The 22,908-nt window shown below is 39.5% G+C and overlaps 2 protein-coding genes across 4 annotated transcripts in view; both read left to right on the top strand.

The window, feature by feature from the left end:
- The window catches only part of rbm20 (RNA binding motif protein 20), a gene marked incomplete at its 5' end in the record, with an annotated part of 48,887 nt that extends 33,193 nt beyond the window's left edge, over positions 1-15,694 (top strand). Inside the window, 13 exons of the mRNA XM_079470671.1 lie at positions 542-1,550; positions 2,038-2,099; positions 2,463-2,560; positions 3,210-3,307; positions 9,137-9,280; positions 9,790-9,921; positions 10,209-10,288; positions 10,377-10,998; positions 11,114-11,206; positions 11,356-11,923; positions 12,009-12,113; positions 12,915-13,036; positions 14,381-15,694. Of these exons, the coding sequence (XP_079326797.1) occupies positions 542-1,550; positions 2,038-2,099; positions 2,463-2,560; positions 3,210-3,307; positions 9,137-9,280; positions 9,790-9,921; positions 10,209-10,288; positions 10,377-10,998; positions 11,114-11,206; positions 11,356-11,923; positions 12,009-12,113; positions 12,915-13,036; positions 14,381-14,449 (3,202 nt within the window). The 3' untranslated portion in view covers positions 14,450-15,694. The remainder of the gene's footprint in view (positions 1-541; positions 1,551-2,037; positions 2,100-2,462; positions 2,561-3,209; positions 3,308-9,136; positions 9,281-9,789; positions 9,922-10,208; positions 10,289-10,376; positions 10,999-11,113; positions 11,207-11,355; positions 11,924-12,008; positions 12,114-12,914; positions 13,037-14,380) is intronic.
- Positions 15,695-16,173: 479 nt separating this feature from the next.
- Positions 16,174-22,877, top strand: pdcd4b (programmed cell death 4b). Of its 3 annotated transcripts, none has more exons than XM_079470660.1 (12): positions 16,174-16,371; positions 16,794-16,882; positions 17,332-17,616; positions 19,236-19,330; positions 19,403-19,516; positions 19,652-19,873; positions 20,746-20,843; positions 21,160-21,277; positions 21,424-21,531; positions 21,611-21,721; positions 21,801-21,940; positions 22,177-22,877. In XM_079470660.1, exons 2-12 carry the CDS (start codon positions 16,840-16,842, stop codon positions 22,235-22,237), a joined length of 1,395 nt encoding a protein of 464 aa, XP_079326786.1. In that variant the 5' UTR covers positions 16,174-16,371; positions 16,794-16,839; the 3' UTR covers positions 22,238-22,877. The 3 variants fall into 3 exon arrangements, with proteins under 3 accessions (XP_079326786.1, XP_079326787.1, XP_079326788.1); XM_079470661.1 differs by having other exon boundaries at positions 16,323-16,364; positions 16,795-16,882; XM_079470662.1 differs by lacking the exon at positions 16,174-16,371 and having other exon boundaries at positions 16,512-16,882.
- The last annotated feature ends 31 nt before the right edge of the window (positions 22,878-22,908 follow it).

Raw genomic sequence — 22,908 nt, 5'->3', positions numbered from 1 at the left:
ATTTCAGTACCTTGATATGATACATCACAAAGCAATACATTTCAATTTCAAAAGCTGTCATTAACACTCATTCGCTAAAAATCACCTGGAAGTGATAGTGGAAGTGGTAATGTGCATATTCTCCATATATGGGCTTTCCACACAACCTCTTGTCTACTGTCTTCCGTCAATTCCTGCAAACATATATTTACGCTCTCTATCACCTGAGACCGCGCATTGCAAAAAATTTAAGCATAGCTGTGTGCCATTCTCAAAACCATATAAAACACAATAAACATATTTTGCATAGATCCATGTGGTACATGTTCCATTTTGAGCTTTTATTTTTTTAATCAGAACTACTTCCTTTGTTATTGGACAATTATGTTTCTGTGTAAAAAATATTTACAAACAAAATGTATTTATCTGGTTTAATCGAACAATATTTTTTTACTACGATATTTCCCCCGAAACTTGTTCTCTTCTGTTAATCCAATCTTCCCTTGGATTTAGACCTGACTCTTGTTTATTTTACAGTAACATGTTACGTATCTTTTCGCAGCTCCACAGGAGACAAGCCTGATAAGACGTCGGCTCTTCTGGGCAGAGCTGTTGGTGGAGTGGGTCAAAACCTGCTGCTGAGTCCCGCCGGTCTTCAGCTGGCTCAGATTCAGGCCCAGCTTACCCTTCACCGTCTCAAACTTGCCCAGACCACCAATACAGCCGCTGCAGCCACTGTCCTCAATCAGGTTCTCTCCAATGTGGCCATGTCGCAGCCACTTTTCAACCAGCTTAGAGGTTCCAGCATGCCCCAAGGTCACGGTGGGGCCTTCCCACCACCACCCATAGCCTTCCCTTCCCCAAATGCAGCTCTGGGGACACTGGTTGGCAGTGGCTTCAATCCAAATCCTACTGGGATCAGGCCTACCACTTACGGTGGGGTGTCCAACCAGAAGGTTAGTCAACACAATGAGTACGGTAAACAGACCGGAACGTATTTGACAGACACAGATCGACGCCACCAGTTTGGATTTCTGGGAGGGGCTTCAGTTGTGAATAATAAGGCATGTGATAGTGGACAGTATGGAGGATCTCAACCCAGAAACAACGTCCAAAGCAATTTTCAGAGAGACTTCTACTCTTCCGAATCTCAGGTTAAACCAACTGGATTCCTGGGAGGAGTTAGTGATCAAAATATGGGATCTCTGTCTTCATCAGCTCCAAAGGAACAATGGAAAGGCCCAGTCAACCTGGGAAAAATGGACATAGGTACAGGAGCAGGTTCTGGTGCTTGGGTACCAACAGGCCCAGGGTTTATGGGCCAGAGAGCAGAGCTGTATAACCCTGAGGAACCCACAGCAGATCCCAAGTTCAACTCAGCATGTGGCCCAGGAGTTGGTCCATCCATGGGGCAGCAAGGAGGGTTTCAACAGCAGCCAAAGCTTCACCAGGGGGAGGAAGGGGGGAGGATGTCCTTACAACCTCACCAGCTCAATGACTTTCATGGGACAACACCTTCACACCTACCCCATCAGTGCACCATTTGTGAGAAGAAGGTTTACAACTTGAAGGTGAGTGGTGAGATGAGGGAAATGACCCATTCACACTACACTGTAAAGATATTTGTAAGATGACTCACCTCAAGAATGTGCTTCTTTGGCCAAATGTATCAAAAGCTATTGGCAAGTCTATCTAGAAGCCTACATATACATTTCCCGTGTTGTTTTTCTAGAATTGAGTTGGGTGCTAATACTTAAAAGTGAAATAAATGGGCTTGTTGGTTACAGTTGGGTGTGAAGGCTTTTGTGGCAGCTGGCATGTGTCAAAGGCAGGTTTATAGGGAGGACGCAGTTGTTCTAGAGGGACCCGACGCAATAGCATTCATTCTAGGCTCTCAAACTCTCTCCCCTGTGAACCACTATCTCTCTAATGGCCGGGTAACGGCAATGCCAGAGGAATCTATCACTCTTACACAGAAGGATTAGAAGTGAAGTCAGATAATCGGACTGACGAATCGTGTTTGTGTATATGTTTGGTCTCTGTGTGTGGTGTTCTCAGGACTGGGACCAGCATGTGAAGGGCAAATTACATCTACAGAACTGTTCGCTTTACACGGAGAGGTGAGTACATAGGAAAGCACTTACAGTCAGTGTATTTTTATGAAAACTTTGTGTAATCTTAGCCTCTTACTACTAAAGTCGTCACATGGGTGGCTACAGTAACCTTTGCTAACTTGGTGTAGAAACAAGATATTTTTCTTGATAAGTCTTGTATGATAGTGGTCTATTTTAATCCTCGTTACCGGTCATCGCATGCGATACTCTTGTTAAGCCCTTTATGAGCACAACCAGACTCTTTATTAAACAGAGTGATTTTATAAACACCACATGGTTATGACTTGAATTTGAGCTGTGTCATAAGATATGGTCAGCCCAGTTGTGCTGGGATTTATATTCTAAATGCAGCGCTGTCCCCTCTCACAGCCCGATGGTCGGAGGAGTGCACTTCCCTGTGTCGTCTGAAGGATGTCTCAACATGGCACTGAGTAACACAATGGCGTATTCATCAGCTGCCGGTCAAGGTGAGTCGAATATTGACACTTCAACTGGCAGTTTAAGAGACTGGGAGGTATGAGATGAGATTTTAGAGAGGACTTTATTTTTAGAGCAGTCATTTTGGTAGTGGGGGTGGGAGGTTTAGGAGGTGGCTACAGTCATGTATTTATACCCCAGACACAGTTGTTTTTTGTTGGAACATAGAGGCAAAGAAAAACTTTTTGATGTTAAAATGATTAATAATTAATAGTTAAAAAAACTAAACAAAATGTTGATGTTGTATTATGAGTGGTCAAATTTGTTTTGTGGCATTTAATTGATGCATGCTATAAGCCACCTCTATGCTAGTTTACTTATAATTGACTCAATTATTTTCAACATGTACACACATTTAAAATGTCTTTTCTTTTGGGACATTGGACCAAAAAATTATTTACAAATTTTTGCACGTTTGCTAGAATGACAACGTCTCCTCCACATGACACCACTTGTTGTAGCATGTCGTGTTCTATCATGTTATGCTAAAGTTCATAGGTTATTTTCATTATTTTTTAACACGGTTTCATTATTATTGTTTCGTTGAAAAGAACGAATATGTGGTATTACTCTGTTGTCATGTAAACACAAGGCTTTAATATGCCCCGCCCTTTACTTCCTGTTTTCTTTTTTCCACAGATGTTTCAACTGGAAGTGCATCATATTTGCCTGCCACAGCCATAAAATCATTTCCTCTCACAGGGGTGGGATTTAATTCACACCAATCAGAAGCAAAGGTTAGATCCTGACAAAAATAAATGACAAAATAATATTTTAAATATGATGACAGAGTGCTTGGGTGATAATGAATTCTCGCAACATTATTTAACTGCATTTCTTCCTAGAAATTATCAAATTAATTATATCGAAACTTTGCCAATATCCTCACACATTTAAATTTTTTGAGCCGGACTCTGTTGATCCATCAACTTCATTGCTGACAAACAAACACCTTAAAAATTTACTATGTTTTGCAGCTTTAGTACCTTTTCAGCCTTAAAGGGGTGGGGGGATGCCACAGTGTTTCATACATTATGACTTCTTTACAATGTTAAACGTTCTGTCTTCTCATGCTTAACATGAAAACTGAAAATCGGGGCCAAAATCATGCAGTGTGAACACTGCATAAGTGAAACTGAATCATGTGTGTGTGATTTGTTGGCAATGGTGGCGCACGTGCTTCAGTTCTGCAACCCACCACCGCACGAGTAGAGGTGGTAGTCTGCTTTCAGAAATAATCGTACAGCTGTATGTCTTTTATGAATGTGATCAAACTAAAGACTCTTTACAGATACGAAGTATACAATACTACTCTATAATTACTCAAGATTAATATGAGATTAGCAGAAACTGCGTGTCCTTTTTAATATAGAATTTTTTTTCTTTAATTAATTTTGGATTATGAGAAAAATAACATTATATATATATTAAAATAAAAATTTGGAGTTGGCTTGCCATTGGCCTTAAAACAAACGTTTTATCCCAAAAATGTATAATGAGCAGAATATTTAAGCATTTGCCATTTGGTTAGTCCCATTTTTGCATGTTGAAATACCTCAGTTCACCGAGGTTGTTTTCTCTCTGAAAGTTTTTCGGCTTAACTCATAATGTTATTAGTTCTGCACTTAGTTCACAGGCTTTGTAACGGAGCCAACAGAAGCGAGATAGAGATCATGCTATGGCTATTCATGCTGTTTCACTGACAGACAAATTACTTTGTGCTTATTATCACAGTCTAATGGTTATTATTCAAAAGACAACTGAGCCATCTTCACAGCTAGAGCGCTTGGGGAACAGGTGGTAGCCCCCAGCACTGGACGACTCTGTCATTGCGTACAAGTTAAAAGGTTAATGTTTAATTGAGGTTTAGTAGTATTGAGGGGATAGGCGGAAATGCAGAAGGGTTTACAGCCTTTAGAATGATCTGGTTGTACAGTGCATCCGGAAAGTATTCACAGCGCTTCACTTTTTCCACATTTTGTCATGTTACAGCCTTATTCCAAAATGGATTCAATTCATTATTTTCCTCAAAATACTACAAACAATACCCCATAATAACAACGTGAAAGAAGTTTGCTTGAAATCTTTGCAAATGTATTCAAAATAAAAAACGATAAAAGCACATTTACATAAGTGTTCACAGCCTTTGGTCAATAATTTGTTGAAGCACCTTTGACACCAATTACAGCCTCAAGTCTTTTTGAGTATGATGCTACAAGCTTGTCACACCTATTTTTGGGCAGTTTCTCCCATTCGTCTTTGCAAGACCTCTCGATGTCGAACGAATTGATATATTTGTTCAGACATAAGTAGGGCTGTCAAAGAATTAATCGAGATTAATTACATAATAATTTTACAGTATATGTACAGTGCATTTTAATTGTGTGTTTAAAAACACAAAAACATGACATAAAAGAAATATTTAGAAGTATTTATTTACATTTTCCAATCATTTAAATTATATTAAAGTAAATTTGTTTTTATATTTGTCTTAAATAAACATGTGTTTATAAATACTAAATGAATATGCACAGTACACAGACATACACAAACCTTTATTCTGGATGCGATTAATCTGAGACCAATCGTTGTTGCATTTTTCTTTTCATAGGACTGTCCTTACCGATTTAATATTGTACTGTATTTCATGCAACAAATGTTACCAACCGAAGGGTTACTCCATTTATTTTAGTCACAAAGATATTTTTGTTTGTTTAATATCCTAATATTTTGGAATTATTCTACCTACCTCCTTTTAAGTAGCTACCATTTAAATAATAACTTGTAATACTTTAAACTGCATATTATACTATAAGCTGAACTGAACTTATATTCAGTTTAAAGTATTACTAGTATTATATTCAGTTTATTAGCATTAAATTAATATGAATTTTTATATATATCTTTATATATATATATATATATATATATTACAAGAGTATTAATGTGGTCGAAAACAGTTATTGTATACATTTTTAAGGTTTTAATATATTACAATTATATTGTATAGCAAGTAATTGTGAATACCTTAACAATTCATTACTGTAAGTATAGCTTTTAAATGCAAATATAAGAATATTGCCTTTGTATGATGTCATCCGTCTGTTTGAATTGGTTTGATCTCATCGCAGAAAATAAAATAATCTCACAGTGATTCAGTGTTCCATGGTTATACGAACTGCAGTAATGTGAGCCAGGCTTACACGCAGACGGCTGTTTGCGTACCCAGAGTGTGACTGATGAGTCCTCACATATGTACGCCGTGAGCATTGTTTTGGATTAGATCCACTCTGACCTTGTCAAAAAGTCTTTCACCTATAATTGAATCGATGCTCTGTGCGGTATGGTATTTTATGCAGTTGCCCATCGGCTTACACAAGGATCTTTGCAGTGGCTTGTTTAGCAAAGTTATTTATTATTTAGTTTACCGACGAGGTGAATGCAGTGAACGCAAGGGCTAATGTTAGCTCCTGTAAAACCCAACTGTCATACAGCAGCTGTACGTTTGCGTTTATAGCTATTTTACATTGCAACGTACCCTTTGAGCCGATAAACCAATGGCAATGTTTTTATTTCTGTAAAAGGACCAGGGAGATCGGGACATCAGTGATATGTGCAGATGAAAGGACAGTAGTGATATGGCAACATATTTTAAATACTTTTGATATATGCAGTGAGAGTTTTTTTGTTTATTTAATAACTTTTCAACATTTTTATTTAATCGGCATTTCTAGATGTATTGTTGTCATTCCAGTCCAGTGTCTATTAACTATTAAAAAAACAAACCTCATTCAAACAAAAGTCATTCAAACAGCAATCTGAAAGACTGACAGCATGACAAGATACAAGGTTATCACATTAAAATATATTTTAACTTTTCATATGTACAAATATTTTATTGCTTAAAAGTGAATATAATCTTTGTTTTCTTTGCAGTATTAGAGGTAAAATATATAGAGCATGTATTAAATACAGAGCATATTTTCTGTTGTTTAGAAGAGTTTCTCCATTTTGAGTTTTTTCTGCAAATAAATAAAAAAATAGAAACAATATATTTTTTTATTTGGTCGAAATGTTGTTAGAATGAAACAAAAATTATCAATTGACGCAAACACATACCAATAAATAGTAAAGTTACAAAAATGAAAATTATTTTTAAATGGTCTCTTGATTTTTTCCGCCGTTGCATATCTGCTTTTAGAAATAAACAGTGCAGCCCATATCTACAAGCTTCATTGTTAGTTCATGCATTTTTCTTGACTATTATTCTAAACTGTGGGTAGGTATAGGAGATATATCTAAACATTTGATAGAGTACATTTAATAGTACAGTATGTTAAAATTGAACAATGTATGATACAGTTGACATAACTAGAAATCAGTTTAATATTATTTTTTAATTCTATTGAATTGAGGGGGGGGGTGGGGGGATCCGGGATAAGGCAATGGGTTCTCCCAGATATCTTTTAGTAAAGGAAATTAACACAAAATACTGTAAACTTTTTGAATGACTTACTTCCTGCTTTATCATCACAGTTATGCATATTATGATCAATTGAATATAAATAAATAAATCATGGTGGGGACCCTCCATAAGACTTTACATTCAATTAATTTCAGCGCTTCTATTACTTAGGCAAAGACAAAGGAATAGTTGGTTCTGCCGAGCCAAGTAATCAAGATGTGTGCTGTGTTCCAGGATTCTGTTGAGGCTGGGAATTCAATTTCCACCCACATATTCGTAACCTGATCTGGTGGGGATAAAGGCTTCCTGACATGGGAATGCCTCGAGATCTATGAAATTCAGAAACTGCGTGCTAGAGCTCCCACGAAACCTATTCCAGTGCCAGCGTAAACCCTCTCTATACAAACAAACATAAGTGAATGTATTTGTTTCACAGTATGTTGCTGGTCATCACTGAATCTCCAAAGAGAACATCTGTCAATGCTCAGATTTATGATGTGTCCAAGAATGTGAAGGAAATCTTATCATTTTATACGCTGCATGTCATTTGTGGCATGTTTATGTTGTAGCAATGAGCCTTCATATCAACCGGCACTCATAATACAGAACTGATGGTGGGTTTCATTTCACAAAATTCTGAGATTATATCCACAAACTGGGATTAAAGATTTTATTTAAACTAGGAAACATTTAAACAAACCCATTTTATAATGATTTTATTACGATGGTAGACAGAATTGAACCGAACCGACAACACTTACTTTTAATGTTTTGAACCCTCACATCTTTATAAATAATATGATTTTTTATGTATGTACTGTGTCAATGGTAGTTGTTTGCTAGACGGCCAGCAATAATCCAGACCAATCACATAAGGTAACCCAAAAGCCTCATTTGAGTGACAGTCCCTTCCAGCCAATCATCAGCAACCACTACCCAGCGGTTTAATGCCATGCCAAGGTTATCTATGATTCCCCATTTTAATAATCACCTTGCTCTTTGCCAGAGCCTCCAGCCACCCAGCGATCTTCCAATAACCTGTAAAGTGTTGAACAAGCTACAAAACACTGCCGCTGCATTTTGCTAGCCCCGCACATAGGATCTGCTTGTAGTTATGCTCTGTATTATATAGCAGAGGTGTAAACAGCCTGTTTGGGAATCTATTTCTGTATCTGTTAATGGATGTGGACCTAACATGACCTTTTTGGCACATTTGGGTGAAGGGAAGGTCTGGCACGGAGCCATTCATAGAATTATCACCGGCTCCACTTCAAATGTTAGACTGGGGTCAGCAGCCAGTGGCAGTTAAACCGCACGAACCAACCCCATCAAGACATCAAAACGCAAGAGTGCCGTGTTTGCTGCTGATCTGAGGTCGTCTTTGTCTGATCACTTTCATGTAGATTTGGGAGTTTCATTCACTTTAGATCAGCAGTTATGATAATTGATCAGTTCACTATCCTATCACTGTGGTACTTATACTATAATGCCTGTCCTCTGGTGTGTAAATTGCAGTGTAAACACTGACCCTACCATCTCACTCATCATGTGGTCTAAGCTCGCCATGCACTTGCCGCTGTCAATCAAATCTTGCAACTCGGCGAAACACCCCCACACATGTATATACAAATTTGTGGTTCTGTGAGTTAATGATCTAGATTCTGTAAAATGTTTGTCTCTTGCAACGAAAGGCACTGCTGAAAGGTTAACATTCCAACACCCTTTGTTTTTTAACCTTTATATCTGATCGAAAAATACTTTTTGTCTTTGTAAATGATTAACTCCAATAGGGGCGGTTAACTGTCACAGATCCCAGATCTCTATGTATTACACATGAATATAACTAGTGTTCAAATCATATCATTATCTTCGAATTGTTAAATGATAAACATAGGAGTTTTGAACCAAAAACAGCACATCATTTATTGGCATCATGACATTAGACTCTTTTTCCATTATTAACCATACAGCCTATCACAACTGAGAAACGTTACAACCAATCAGAGCTCAAGACCATGTTTTCCCTCCACTGCCGATTGTAGAGCACTTTTTGATGACCATTAATAAAAGAACAATGATGAAGTCTCAAACCTTTCCTCAGTTTCTTCAGCGTAAAGCGTGTCCTGGTCGTGTCGTCCACATCTGTAACTTGCCGGAGGGCAGCTGCACTGAGAATGATGTCATCAACTTGGGTCTACCCTTCGGGAAAGTGACCAACTACATCCTCATGCGCTCCACGCATCAGGTACAGTTCAGCCCTGTAGTAAAAAAAACATACAGTTAAACTCTTATACCATGTAGTTTTTGTAATTTACAATAAAAACATTTTGCTCATAAAAAGTACGTATTGGATAGTCTTGGGTTATCACGGTCATGTATGGTATAAGATACTTGTAAATAAAGCCGAAGCACTGGACCAAATGGAGTAAGTAAAGCAGAAATATATTTAGGCAAACACAGTATGTACTTTATGGCTTTGTACATTCGAACCACAACAAGATAATGTCTCAATCGCCCATCCCGAATTTAATAATTACATTTTTTAGTAACTTTTTGACTGGTTCCAGTAATACAATCTCGATCAAATATTTGGACCAGGTCCAAGCGCGACACGTGCAAGATATGGAACCACAGTGATCCAATCCTGTAACTTAGATATTTACTATGCAATTAAATATTATCTTATAACATGTGCTGGGATCATATTTGACACATTTTATGTCTGATGTGAGTTTTATGGTATGTTTCCTCCAGGCTTTTCTGGAGATGGCATACGTGGAGGCGGCTCAGGCTATGGTGCAGTACTACCAGCTGCAGCCAGCAACAATCAACGGACAGAAGCTACTGATCCGCATGTCTAAGAGATACAAGGAGCTACAGTTGAAGGTACAGTATGTTTTTCTCTGGCTAATCATTGCCTATATGAATATTATTGATATCTGCTAAAACACTTAGACAATCTATAGTACCTCAAAGAAATGCTTAGGAAGTCTCAGCAACTACCTAGCCGTGGCACAGCAACGGCATAGCAATGCCAATGTGCAACCACTTTTGAATTATGGCGTTGAGGGGTGGCAAACACCCCTTACCTTTCCTTTGGAAAATGCTGAATTTTTATCATGAATAGCCATACGTACAGTATACTTAAATGCATGTTTGCTTTTTCAATCCAGAAACCAGGTAAAGATGTAGAGTCTATAATTCAAGACATCAATTCCCAGAGAGACCGAGATGAAATGCAAGAGACTGACAGGTGATAAGGACTTCAGAATTTAGTATTTTAAAGGGAAAGAAATTTTAAGATGTGTGGTCTCTAAACCACTGCTGGTGTGTCCGTGTAGATACCTCCCAGAACGAGCAAGATCGCGCAGTCCGGTGAGCCGTTCTCAAAGTCCACGCTCTCACAGTCCAAGCTTCACTTCCTGTAGTTCTGCCCACAGTCCACCAGGGCCACCTGGTCGACCCGACTGGAGCAACGGAATGGGGCCACGACGGGGCTCCTGGGACTGGTCCTCCCATTTGCATGGCGATAATGACCCTCGTGACAGAGATGACTGGAGGAATGATGAGGAAGACAGATCCAATGGTTGGTTGTCAGAGCGCAGGAAGCCCTATCTTAAATCAGGGGACAGGATAAGTCCCCGTATGGGGCCTGGAGACGAGCGAGGCAGAGACTGGTACCCTCGTGGAAGTCCTCAGGGTTCCTCTTTCTCCTCCTCTTACCACTCCATAGAAGACTTTTACAAGAAAGACTCATTGTACAAGAGTGATAAACAAAGCAGGTCGCAACATCAGAGGCATGAAGGGAAATCTAAAAGGAGGGAGGGTGGAGACCACAGACCTCGGCATTCAGAATCAGATGTGATAGATGACACAAGCTCCAATCGGATGGCAGAGGACAGAGGACGTAGCAAGAGGTCGAGCCGGAGGCAAGAGAAAGAAGAGAGGGAATCTGAGAATCAGGCAAGTCCTACACATTTCTGTTTGACTTTTGTATATGTACAGAATATGCGCAATAGCATATTAACCTTTTCACCAAACTCCCCTAAAATAAGCCTTGCTTGTTTGTCTATAACAGAAAGAAGAAACTCCAGCCAAAGATAAATCTTCCCCTCCTCATAACATCAAACCTTCAGAGCCCAATAAGTGTGAAAGAAATGGAGACAGTAAGGTAAACAAATATGATCTGTCTTTATGCCAAGCTAGCAAGACACTGCCAGCCAATTAGCTTTAGCATAGCCTTATGCCGGATAAGCATTGTGTTTGTATACAGTTCCGTGTACTATTGTTCGGTGTTGAAAGATTTTTCTTGATTCTCAGTGTTTAGATAGTGGAGAGGATGGAGAGGAAGAGTCCTGGTATCCTAAAAGCATGGAGGAATTGGTGACCGTTGATGAAGTTGGAGAAGAGGACGACTCCATCATAGAGCCTGATCTACCTGAGCTTCAAGAGGAGGACAAGGACGTGGAGGCTGGAACCCAGGCAGGAGTCAGACCAAACCTCAGCGAGAACTCCCAAAAACAGGGCGAGGAGTCCACTCTAGACCCTTCAACTCTTCCAGCTCTAGATTTGGCTCTGGAAGAAAGCTCCAGTGGAGCTCAGCCCAGCCCCAAAGACATGTCCCCTGCCACCTCTCTTCAAGAGCAGCCTCTCTCACAACTTATCCAGTTTCCCTCTGAGGAGTTTAAGACAGCTTTGGAACAAAGTTGTACCTCCACGGATATAGAACCGGACATCAACGCAACCACACCAGCTGGTCCACCCAACCACGACAGCTTGTGTGAAAATGGGCAATTAACAGACACGCAGTTAAGCATTGATGAGACAAAGGTCATAGAGATGAACGACAAGAATCCATGTTGTTTCGAACCAGACGATGAGAAGAAAGGTAACTGACTTTAATTTTATATAGAATAGAAACGACATTAAAATCACATTAAGATAATTTCAACCATGATCTTTGTTTATTCTAGATATCCCTGACACGTCACCTGCTCCATCTCAGAAGACAGACGTCTCAGCAGTCTTGCCCTCCCCTGAGCAGGAGAAAGCCATCACTGAACACAGCATACCGTTAGGTGACTGATCACATCCAATCAAAACACCACACTTCACCTCACTGAACGGAGCTTGAATTTCCAAAGCAACGCGTAAATAGCCCTTTGATATTTCTCTAAATGTTATCAATCAGCTCATTGTCATGATCGTACACGGCCATAACACACTCTAGTTGGTCATGTTACATTATTTTGAATGTTAAGCTGCTAAGTGTCCCACACTAAAAATGCTTAATGTGTCATGGCTTGCAAGCAGCCAAACTTTGCTTTTACAACAATGAATAGCTATTTTTTACATGGACATAAGCTTTGTACTAAGCCAACTGCACAAGCCAAAGTCTAACCACTGGTCTCGAATTGTCGACATAGCAAAAAAAAAGAAACTAAATGTCTCTATATAACGTCTATCTATATGAAAAAAAGTGAATGGGCCGAGACTTTGGCATGTGGTGGGCAAAGGATTCATCACATTACCACTGATGCAGGATCAGTGTGGGGTGTAAGGTGTTGAGATGGGATAATAAATGAAAGGCTCTGGCTGTGAGGTGGGCACTCAGAGTGTAACAGAATACTTGGGTCCAGCTGATGTCAGTCGAGCGTTTGTCATCCCGTTTTAGAGCATGAGGTGTGAATTGCACCCACGAGACATGAGCTTGTATACAGATTACTGCACAGCCAACGTAGCTAATTCAAGCACAGAAGAACTGACTTTACACCCAACAAACACACTAAAATATATTCGATTTGTGGCAAGAAGAACTGTTGTGTACAGATGTTTGCCTGGTGTGGTTGTGAATTCAGGCTGATTTTGTTTTTTGGCAGGTGTGGAGTTCATTGTGCCAAGGGCAGGGTTTTATTGCAACTTGTGTGGCTTGTTTTACACCAACGAGCAAACGGCCAAGACGTCACACTGTCGGAGTACTATCCACTACAGGAATCTACAGGTAATACAAACACACATTGAATAAACCATTTAATGTAGACACTTTCTTTGAAAAAACTTTTATCTTTCTTATTTATACGTATATATAATTATATTTATTATTTACGTTTTTAAATCACTTTACTTGATCATTTAGGTCAAGACAAATTCAAACTTATAGTTGCTTTAGTGCCCCTTGTGGCGTGAGAATGCAACCCGAACATGTGCTTATGTTTAGTATATGTGTCTTATTGGATGTTAGGTTTGAAAGTTAGTGGAGGGCCAGTTGTGGTTGGATTTGAACGAATAGCTCTTCACCGTGAAGTGTGTCAAAACTGGTCTGCGTTAAATATTTCCAACTGGTCATAAGACTGCAGTGTACGATTGACTGATCTAAGACGGCGGTATTACTTCAGTCCTCTGGGTGGGATATAGTTTCCCATCTAGTCCTTCACACCTTTACACACATAAACACACACATACACGCTATCCAATATGATATATTGTCCCAGCATGGAGCCAGAGGTTCCCCGTCAACACAGTCAGACCGTTACCAGTTGTCCTGTCTCTCAGACCACAGTAGCGGGCAGGAGAACATCACCTCCCACTTCATTTCAACTCCTTGAGGCCTGCCATGCGTGTAGAGTTTACAAGTACAGTGAGAAAGTGACAGCTGAGTTTAACACCACAAGAGTAAGACAGGTGGAAGAGACTGTAAACATTACAGGAAACACCTGCTTTGCCTCCCACAATTTGACCTTCTTCTATTTCAACTCCCCTCTGTGTTTCACTCAAACAAAACCGCCGTTGAGCTTCGACCTTCGGGGAAATATGTGAACTCTAATGCAGCATGAATCTATTTGCATATACAACCTTACATCCAAAGACTTTAGTTGGGTTTAAGACACTCACCCCTCCCTTTCGAAGCACTACGGTGGATGACACAGGACTAGGACTACGTGGTCACGTTCTCGCTTCTTTGCCGAAGGAGATAATTACGAAATACGCTATGTAGAGCAGTTTTTCCGTTTAGGGCTACTGTAGAAACAACAGGCGGACTACATGTAAGCGACCTGTGGTTTATGTAGATAGAAATAGCTCATTCTGAGATAATAAACACATAATGCTTCATTATGTAAGGTCTTTATACACCTCTGAAGACATTGGTTAAGTATATTAAATTGCATTTCTGTCAATAGATCCTCTTAGATATTGGAACACTGGACCTTTAAGTCATGATAGATGTCAAGCCAATATTGACAGAGAAACCAAACTGTTGCTCTTCTAAAATGTATAGCTGCTTCTGTCATATGTCATTGAAGAAGATTTCAGTGATTTGAATGTCTATTTGTTTGTATTTTTGTAGAAGTATCTTTCGCAGTTGGCTGAGGAGAGTCTTTTAAACTTTCACACTGGGTCGGCGAACACGGAATGAAGCAAATGTAAGAGCAGGACTGCGACGCTGCCTGAACAACACAATCTGTTAAGAACAACAGAGACACAAAACAGGAGAAACAGAGCACCTGAATCTTATAGCACATGAAGTTTTAAGAGTAATTAAGTAATGACTTGACTTTAACAAAAATAGTCATCACAAAAATGAATGTTCTTGTAGCATCATCATGTCTTTAAGAATGTTCGCACTTTTGATTTCCACACAATGAAAGCGAATAGGCCTTGTTGGCTTGCTCACTAAACATCATCAGTGTCATAAATATGCAAATATGAATGTCTCAGGGTATACAAATATACAACGTGAAATCAGAACACCTGAGTACCTGGTCAATTATCAACCTACGGTATCATATGTGAAATAAAAAGATTTTTTTCCTTCCAATACATGGCTTTAAAGGACTTAAGGCTCATTCACACAAATGTGGAGATTAATGTAAGAGCAGCATTTACATTTGTTGAAATAACATTGTGGATTCATGAGCATTTGAATGACATGAATAACACATTTTCCCTTTGGGGCGAACCCTTCGTTTGGGTCACTGTCCTTATACATAGGATGCACGGAAATATTTGTATCCTCTGTTGTCCAGCGAAGTATTTTTATTACACTGTGAACAATATTATGTATCAGAATGTGAAAAGCACTGATAAGTGTAGTGTTTACATCATATGCATCTGCCTCATTCATACTAAAACTTGCAAATATATAGATTTTTCTCTGTCGTGTACATATATATATTCTTCAGATTTTCAGAAGTGCCTCATTTAAATTTGAAGAGGTATTTCAAATTCATCCTCAGGTTTTAGGACGCGCGAATGTTGCGTTCTGAGGTGTCTTCCTTGCTTTGTCTACGATTGCAATTTCAGTGTTTTATTATTAACTGCGGGTCTTGAATTTATTTTAGTGGTTGAATATTTTAATTTTCAAAGAGCTTTATAATTTAAAGTGCCTTCAGTTTAAAAGTGCCTTAAAATCAGACACACACAAAAAGAAACCTGTTACTTATAGTATTTTTCTTTTGCTTTATGTCATTACTGTACACAGAGCTCTGATTTTAGGGATACTTTAACTGGACCATGTTTATTTATCTGATTTCAAATGTATTTGTGTAAAGTAACAAGCTAAGTGGGTGCTGTAATGATTTATTAAAATAGTTCTGGCATTTGTTTTTGTGTTTTATATAATAACATCCCAATTTCTCAAAATAAAGTTCTTTATAATTGCTATGGGTTGCTTATGTGAAAATATTTAAATAAACCTTTATGGAAATGACGTTGACTTGTTAACTGAAAGCGTTTCCGGACTTACCAATTTAGTCTCCTTCAATTCATGAGTCTAAATGAAAGAGAAAGAAAAACGTTGTTTAGAGGAATAACAAGTACATTAAATTAAAACGTTAATATGAATTATTTGTAATATTGTAATGATGTTCATGACTTTAACATGCCATGATGCACGTGTCTGCATGTAAACACCTTCACTTACCTATGCAACGGTCCTCAATGACATGTCTTGACTTGTGTGTTATGGAATTACACGTTGGCGGAATGATAACAAATATAATCCGAGCCTTAACCTTTTCACCTCTTAACTTAATAAACTGGATCAGTTGGATAACTGACTTAATACTCAACCGTGCGCAAACTGTTACGTAATGACATCACTGCAGTCTCCATATTCAACACCAGACGGCGTCGCTTAACGGTCGCCCAACGCAGTCGAAAATACGAGAAAGGCCTCCTGACACCCGATTTCCCATTGGCCCGTTTTCATCCGCCTCCGTTATTCTGACCAATCGGAGAGCTCGTAGGACAGCATTACGCTATCGAGTTGCTGGGCAGAGAACACAAAATCAACACAAACGGAGAGTGCGAGCAAACTTGGACTACGCTGGAAAGCAGGTTTATGCGATTTATTATTTATCGACTCACCGTCCTTTAATGCAAAGTTATACTGCGTTTGTGTACAAACTGCGTTAAATTAATGAAAGAACAGCGTTTGTTCACCGTTCATTGCGTTTGGCTTTGTTTATGTTTACGTTGGGCTTGCGCGTGCACGTATGGCCTTGCATTAAATGCATTGGTGCTTGAAATATAATCCGTATTTATTGAATTTAACACACAATTAAAACATTTATTTGTGAAGAGGCTTTGTTTGGGGACTGCGGAGCGTTTCTCTGCATAGCAATGCGATCCATTCATTTCATCGGTCTTGTGTTTTAGCAAGATGGACGAAGCTGATTGGAGCAGCGGACTGCAGTTTATTTTAATTTATTTATGCGTTGTCCAAAAATGTATAAGTGTACTTTATTTTCTCATTCTAGGTGCAAAGACAAGTTTATTACACTGTCAGACTTAATTTTACCGACCATGGCAACTGACTGCGAGGCTTGGCTTAATGCAAACCCTGTTGGTAAGTGGATGTTTATTTTGTAGGTTTTGTCTACTATTGTAAACCATTGCATATTTACCCTGTAGGGAATTTCTTGTGATAAGAGACGAGAATTCTCAAGGTCAAGGCTAACACGCTTTAGTCAGTGCAGATGCTGAGAGTTAATGGAAGGGGCTTCATTTTTAGATATACGCTTCAAAATAATATAATATTTTTGTTAGCATTCAAATAGGAAAGAGAGATTTTTACTGAACACCTTCCATACTTTACCATTAACATTTTCTCCTGTTTCTCACTTGGAAACAGGAAGACTTTTCTGGAAGACACATTTTTGAAATAACTTGTGTTTTTGGCCATTTATGATCACTAACATTTTTTTACAGAGAAGTATTACGTGCAAAGCTTTCAGACGTTACTTTTTTAGAAAGTCTTGCACATGCACTTATACAACCGTTGTTATCCTTCCGCAGAGGCTGTCGATCTGAGCGAATCTGGAGACGAGGAGCCCACCTTCATTGAAAGCATCAACAAGGAGCTCAATGGAAACTGGATACACACTGGCAGCATCCATGAGGCGAGACTTAAGGCCAAGGTGAAGAGACGTCTGAGGAAGAACTCATCCAGAGACTCGGGTCGGGGAGACTCGGTCAGCGATAATGGAGATGTGGTCCGGGCTGCGGTTCCGCCCACCAGCCCAAAGGGCAAACTGAACAGGAAATCAAGAATGGGGAAAGGACGAGGCCTGCCTAAGAAAGGTTTTGGCAAAGTGTTTCTATTCTATAGTTTCTTTTTCTTAGGAATACAGGCGTTTTGATTGAATTGAAGTTGGAATGCAAATAAATGCTGAATAATTGGAATTGTAGTCGATTGTTTGGAGCTGGCGGAAAGGTCCGGAAGTCCAGCAGTTTCCAGACCATTGCATTTATATGGCTGTAAGGCATCAAATAGAAAAACACGCGATTAGTCATATTGCAAGGGTAGAATAACCTATTGTTTTTTATAAGGGCATGTTGGGGTCCAAAAGTAGAGGACCAAATTTGCTTTCTTTAATTCAACAATTCTCTTTTACAAACCGTATTATCACTTTAACAATTTAAGTTGAAACCATATACATTTTCTTAGAACATGTCACGCTTCACAAACACCAACAAAACAGCAGAAGTTTACACATACATTCATAGAGGACTCGCAGTTATTGTATTTTCTCAATGGGGGTCCCTTGTTTGAGAGATTAAAAGCTCTTGTGTGCAACAGCGCTAAATGAATGGGAAAAGGGGTTGCCTGTGGAAAAGGCCGACATTTCGGTGCGGCAAAGACGGACAGATCTGCCCCTCATACGCAAGGCTTTTGTGGGCTAGCACAATGGCAAGCAGCAAAGAACAACACTTGCCATATTGTGTAACAGTCTTGGCTTTCTTTGAGTCTTGACTTTGAATGTTTATTTGTCTGAGATGTAAGATCACCCAGATGGCCGAGAGATTTGATGTGAGATTACTGCATCATGAGTGCTGCTTAACACATCCTTCACCATCTCGACTCCTCCCTGTACGACTCATTTTGACTCTCTAGCATGGTGGGGTTAGTCCTTTTAAAAGCCCTTTAATCTGAGTTCTGACATAATGATAATATAAAAGCTGTAGATGTTTCATATAAAGGGGCTTAACTTCAAACGCAAATACTGCGTTTTAACCAGAGGAACCACTTCCTGGTGCAGCTGAAAAGTGACGACTCGATCACAGCTTTAATAAAAATTCAATGTTTATTTTTAACTTAAGTTGATCGATCTGTCTTACTGTACACCATGGTTGGATGTGTTAGGTCTTTTCTGGGTTTGACCAGCGATTTCATGTTTGTAGACATTAAGACCTAGCAGAGTAAATTCCCCCATTTCAACGGAAAATTATTGGTTAGAATTGGTTTCGCTTTCTCGGTTCAGTCTGCTTGGGATTTGTGGATGGTGTCTGTCGAGAGATGATGTCACCAGCTGTAAGATAAAGAGACTTCCGTTTTGTTTCAACTAATTATTTCAGAGAAGGCACCTTATGTGGTAAACATGGCAACCAAAGGAACAGTATCTTCTTACTCACTAAAGGCAACATGGTAACTACAACGCTAACTTTATAAGCGCCCACACCAGCGAGTGACAACTGTTTATTAAAAGTTTGTAAGATGTGGTTTAACATTTGAAATGAGCGCAGACTTTGGTTGGCTGTTGATGTTTTGTCATTCCTTAGCTTGAAAATATTTTTTCTGTCAGTGATCCCAACTATATACTTCCTCTATATCTTTTCATAGTTCTAGTTAGGACTATTATTCTCTTAAATTTAGACCGATCACTTAAATTTTCTGCCAATGCTTTTACTTTTATCCATAGGTGGAGCTGGAGGTAAAGGTGTATGGGGACCAGCAGGTGTTGTTTACGACGAAGACAAGGTTGATTTTAAAGACCCCAATTATGACGCAGAACAGGTAAGAAACACTTGCTACTTTGGCTCACAATTTTAATGATAAAACAATTCACCCAGCTTTGTTTCTCTCCAGGAGAACTGTGTGTACGAGACTGTCGTCCTGCCTTTGGACGAAGAAACCTTTGAGAAGACCATCACTCCTATTGTTCAGGAGTACTTTGAGCATGGAGATGCCAATGAAGTAGCAGTGAGTTGCATCTTCTTAACACGTCTTAAATCTAGCTAATATCATAACAATATTGCACTTTTAAGTAAGCAAACCTCCAGAACACAGCACTCTTGCATGGCTAGTTTTTGAAGGCATCTCGCTGTGTTCCTGCAGGAACTGTTCGCTGAGCTGAACATAGGCAACATGCGCAGCGACGTGCCCATGCTGGCTGTGTCGCTATCGCTGGAGGCGAAAGCCAGTCACAGAGAGCTGACATCAAGGCTGCTCAGCGAGCTCTGTGGTCGAGTGCTCAATTGCAGTGACGTAGAGGCATCCTTCCATAAACTGCTTAAGGAGTTGCCTGATCTGGTGCTAGATACGCCAACGGCTCCACAGGTAACCTTATTGTGCACAAAGATGCAGCTTACATAGGATCCATCTTTATGACATTAACTTTGACATTTTTATTTGTCCAAGATCCTAACTCTGAATTATTTAAACAAGACAAAAGGAATCACAGTAGTCTCTTCATGAACCAAGTACCATCGCCATATCTCTGCTGTATGTCCGGTTTAGTTTCAGTCTTTGTATGTAAACAATGTTTATTTTAGCTGTAAGTGACTTTGTCAGGCTCTGGTTAACAAAGAAGACTCTGTGGTCTATGTGCATCCGTCTGTACAGATCAGCCCGTCACAAGAGACTTTCAGCTGTTTCCTTTGAAACACCAGAGCTCGTGCTTTTGTCTCGCTGTGCAGTACGCTGGCTCAGCTTTGTGCTCCAAACGCTGTACAAACACATTCACACTATCCTCTCCGTAGCACCATGTGCAACTGCAAATGTCACACAGAATGTGAAAGACCTGCTAAAACTACATGTGTACAAATGCCAACATCTGTTTCTTAGGTTTTCTTTGTCTATGACTAAGAGCGACTGTGTTTCTGGATAAATGTTGGGTGTTTTTCGCCAGCTGTATACACAAGCTGTTTGCTGTTGAACACAAAATTCCAGTGTTATTTTGAAAATGTGCCATCACTCATTTCCATAGTCGTGAAGAGGAACCTTGGATTGGTTTCATACTTCAAGTGACCTGTATTCACTGACTTTGGTTCCTTGTTTTGGGTTCCGGTGCAAACAGGGAGTTTTACAGGTCTCGGGTCTTTTCGATTTAACATAATAGATGCAAGTGAAGTCAGTAGAAGGCTAGTTGAATGAGCAGTTGTTGCCTGGAAATATTAAAATACCTAGTGCCTTTTGTTTTTGTCTTTCAGATGGTTGGCCAGTTCATTGCAAGGGCGGTTGCAGACAACATTCTTCCCAAAAGCTTCATAGACGGTTACAAAGGGCGAGTAGATTGTGAATATGCCAGGTATTTAGTGTTTTTCAATTTGGGTTTTTGTCCTAACCAGCTGTCACCACAAAGCAACCAGCAACAAGACTATTTGTTTTTCTGTTTCTTTCTATTTCTTATTTATTTTTTGACCCTTCCCTGTTTCAAATCTCATTGAACCAACACTGTGCTTTATATAACGTTATATTAAACATCGGAAGTGTTCTGACAGGCTAAGATTAAATAGAAAATGTAACCCACTGTGACAGTTGCTTGTCGCTAGAAACTTGTCGTTGCATGTCTGGTTATGTAGGTTGAGATTTGAGTCAGAAATTAGATTTTGGTCCATTTCCAGAGCTGCTCTGGATCGTGCGGCTGTGCTTCTTCGGATGAGTCGGTGGACCGGCCTTCGAATCGATAACCTCTGGGGCTCGGGCGGCGGCCAGAGGCCTGTCAATCAACTTATCAAAGAGGCAAGGACACACCCCTCCACAAGAAACATAAAATAACAAAAACCTTTTGTTTTCGAAAGGGCGTTAAATTTCAGCATGTTTTTAGTCTCAATAACTCAAGGTTGTTTGAGTAGCGTCAATGATGGATTGCGCAATTGTTGTTGCAGGTTAATCTCTTGCTGAAGGAGTACCTGTTGTCAGGTGACACAGTGGAGGCTGAGCGGTGCTTGAGAGAACTAGAAGTCCCACATTTTCATCACGAGTTTGTGTATGAGGTGATAGTGCAAACAAAATGCTCATTCAGACGTATTAGTGAAAGAAATCACTTTGCTCACGACTTGCTTAACTCCTCAGGCTGTTATCATGGTGCTGGAGTCTAAAGGAGACCGAACACTTCAAATGATCCTACAGTTGCTAAAGTGTCTCTGCGCATCCACGGTCATCACTGTGGACCAGTTGAGACGGGTATGAAGCCACCTTTTGGTCATCTGCATTATTGCAGTTTTAAAGATATCGCTCTGATCAGAACTTCCTCCTCCTGCAGGGATTTGAGAGGGTTTACCTGGACATGGCTGATATCAGCATTGACGTGCCATGCGCATACTCGCTTCTGGAGCAGTTTGTGGAACAGAGCTTCAACGCTGGAGTCATCAATAAAAAACTCCGAGACCTCTGTCCTTGTCGGTAAGTTGAAAGGAAGAATTTAAATTGTAAGATGAGCATCATTGTTATTATATAGGTTAATTGTTAGGACTGGGGAGTTTGAATAAACAAACCACTTAAAATATCCTTGCATTGTGTCACTGAGTTTTGCAAGTTCCATTAAGAAAAACATTTTTGGGGGATTCTTTACTGTACAATATGCATTTTCATTGACTGATTAAATTTCTGTCTTATTTTTAAATTCTCTCTTATTTCAGAGGCAGAAAGAGGTTCATCAGCGAAGGAGATGGTGGGCGCCTTAAACTTGAAAGCTACTGAGTTCTGGAGCCCCACGTTTCATGGCAGCTGCTCCAGTTGACATTAACTGGAGCTTTATATTTCTTTAAGTTGCTTGTATTTGTTATGAAGGTTTAACTTAAACCTTAAGTACTTTAAACTTTCCTCCTATCCAAACACAATGGGACAGAAAGACAAGGCACTTTTAAATCAAAAGGATCAAACTCATCCTTCTGATGTGACTTATATAAGCTAATCCTAAAAGTGCCACACTTATAATGACTTGGTCATTCCATGTTTTGTATTCCTGAATCCACTGCCACTCCTGTTCCAGTTAGCAGTGTTTGTAGGGACTTCCACATTTTCCTACAGAGCTTTATAAATGGGGAAAGGGGTGGGGGTTGTAAGTTCAAAGCTCTTCTCCCGTCTGGGCTGCTTTGTGTGTCCTGTGCTCAATTTTTTTCCCTTTATTTTCAGCTTGACTTTTTCGAAGGGATGTCATTTCTGATGGTTGAATGACGAAAGGCAAAATGGGGCACCGTAAAGAAGTCTGGATCATTTCACAGAATAGTGTCAAGAACATTTATTTTTATATTTCAGCAGAGTGGTGGGTCTAGAATGTACATGCTCTTTGTTTAAAATGGGTGGCAAATAAATAATAAAAATGGTTGTCATCACTGTATATTAGCGTGATGTGTTCTTTAAAATATATT

The sequence above is a fragment of the Barbatula barbatula genome, assembly GCF_947034865.1.
Source record: "Barbatula barbatula genome assembly, chromosome: 13".
In the NCBI taxonomy this organism is placed as follows: Eukaryota; Metazoa; Chordata; class Actinopteri; order Cypriniformes; family Nemacheilidae; genus Barbatula; species Barbatula barbatula.
Note: the sequence above shows the minus strand (reverse complement) of the source record. Positions and strands in the feature narration are given on the sequence as shown.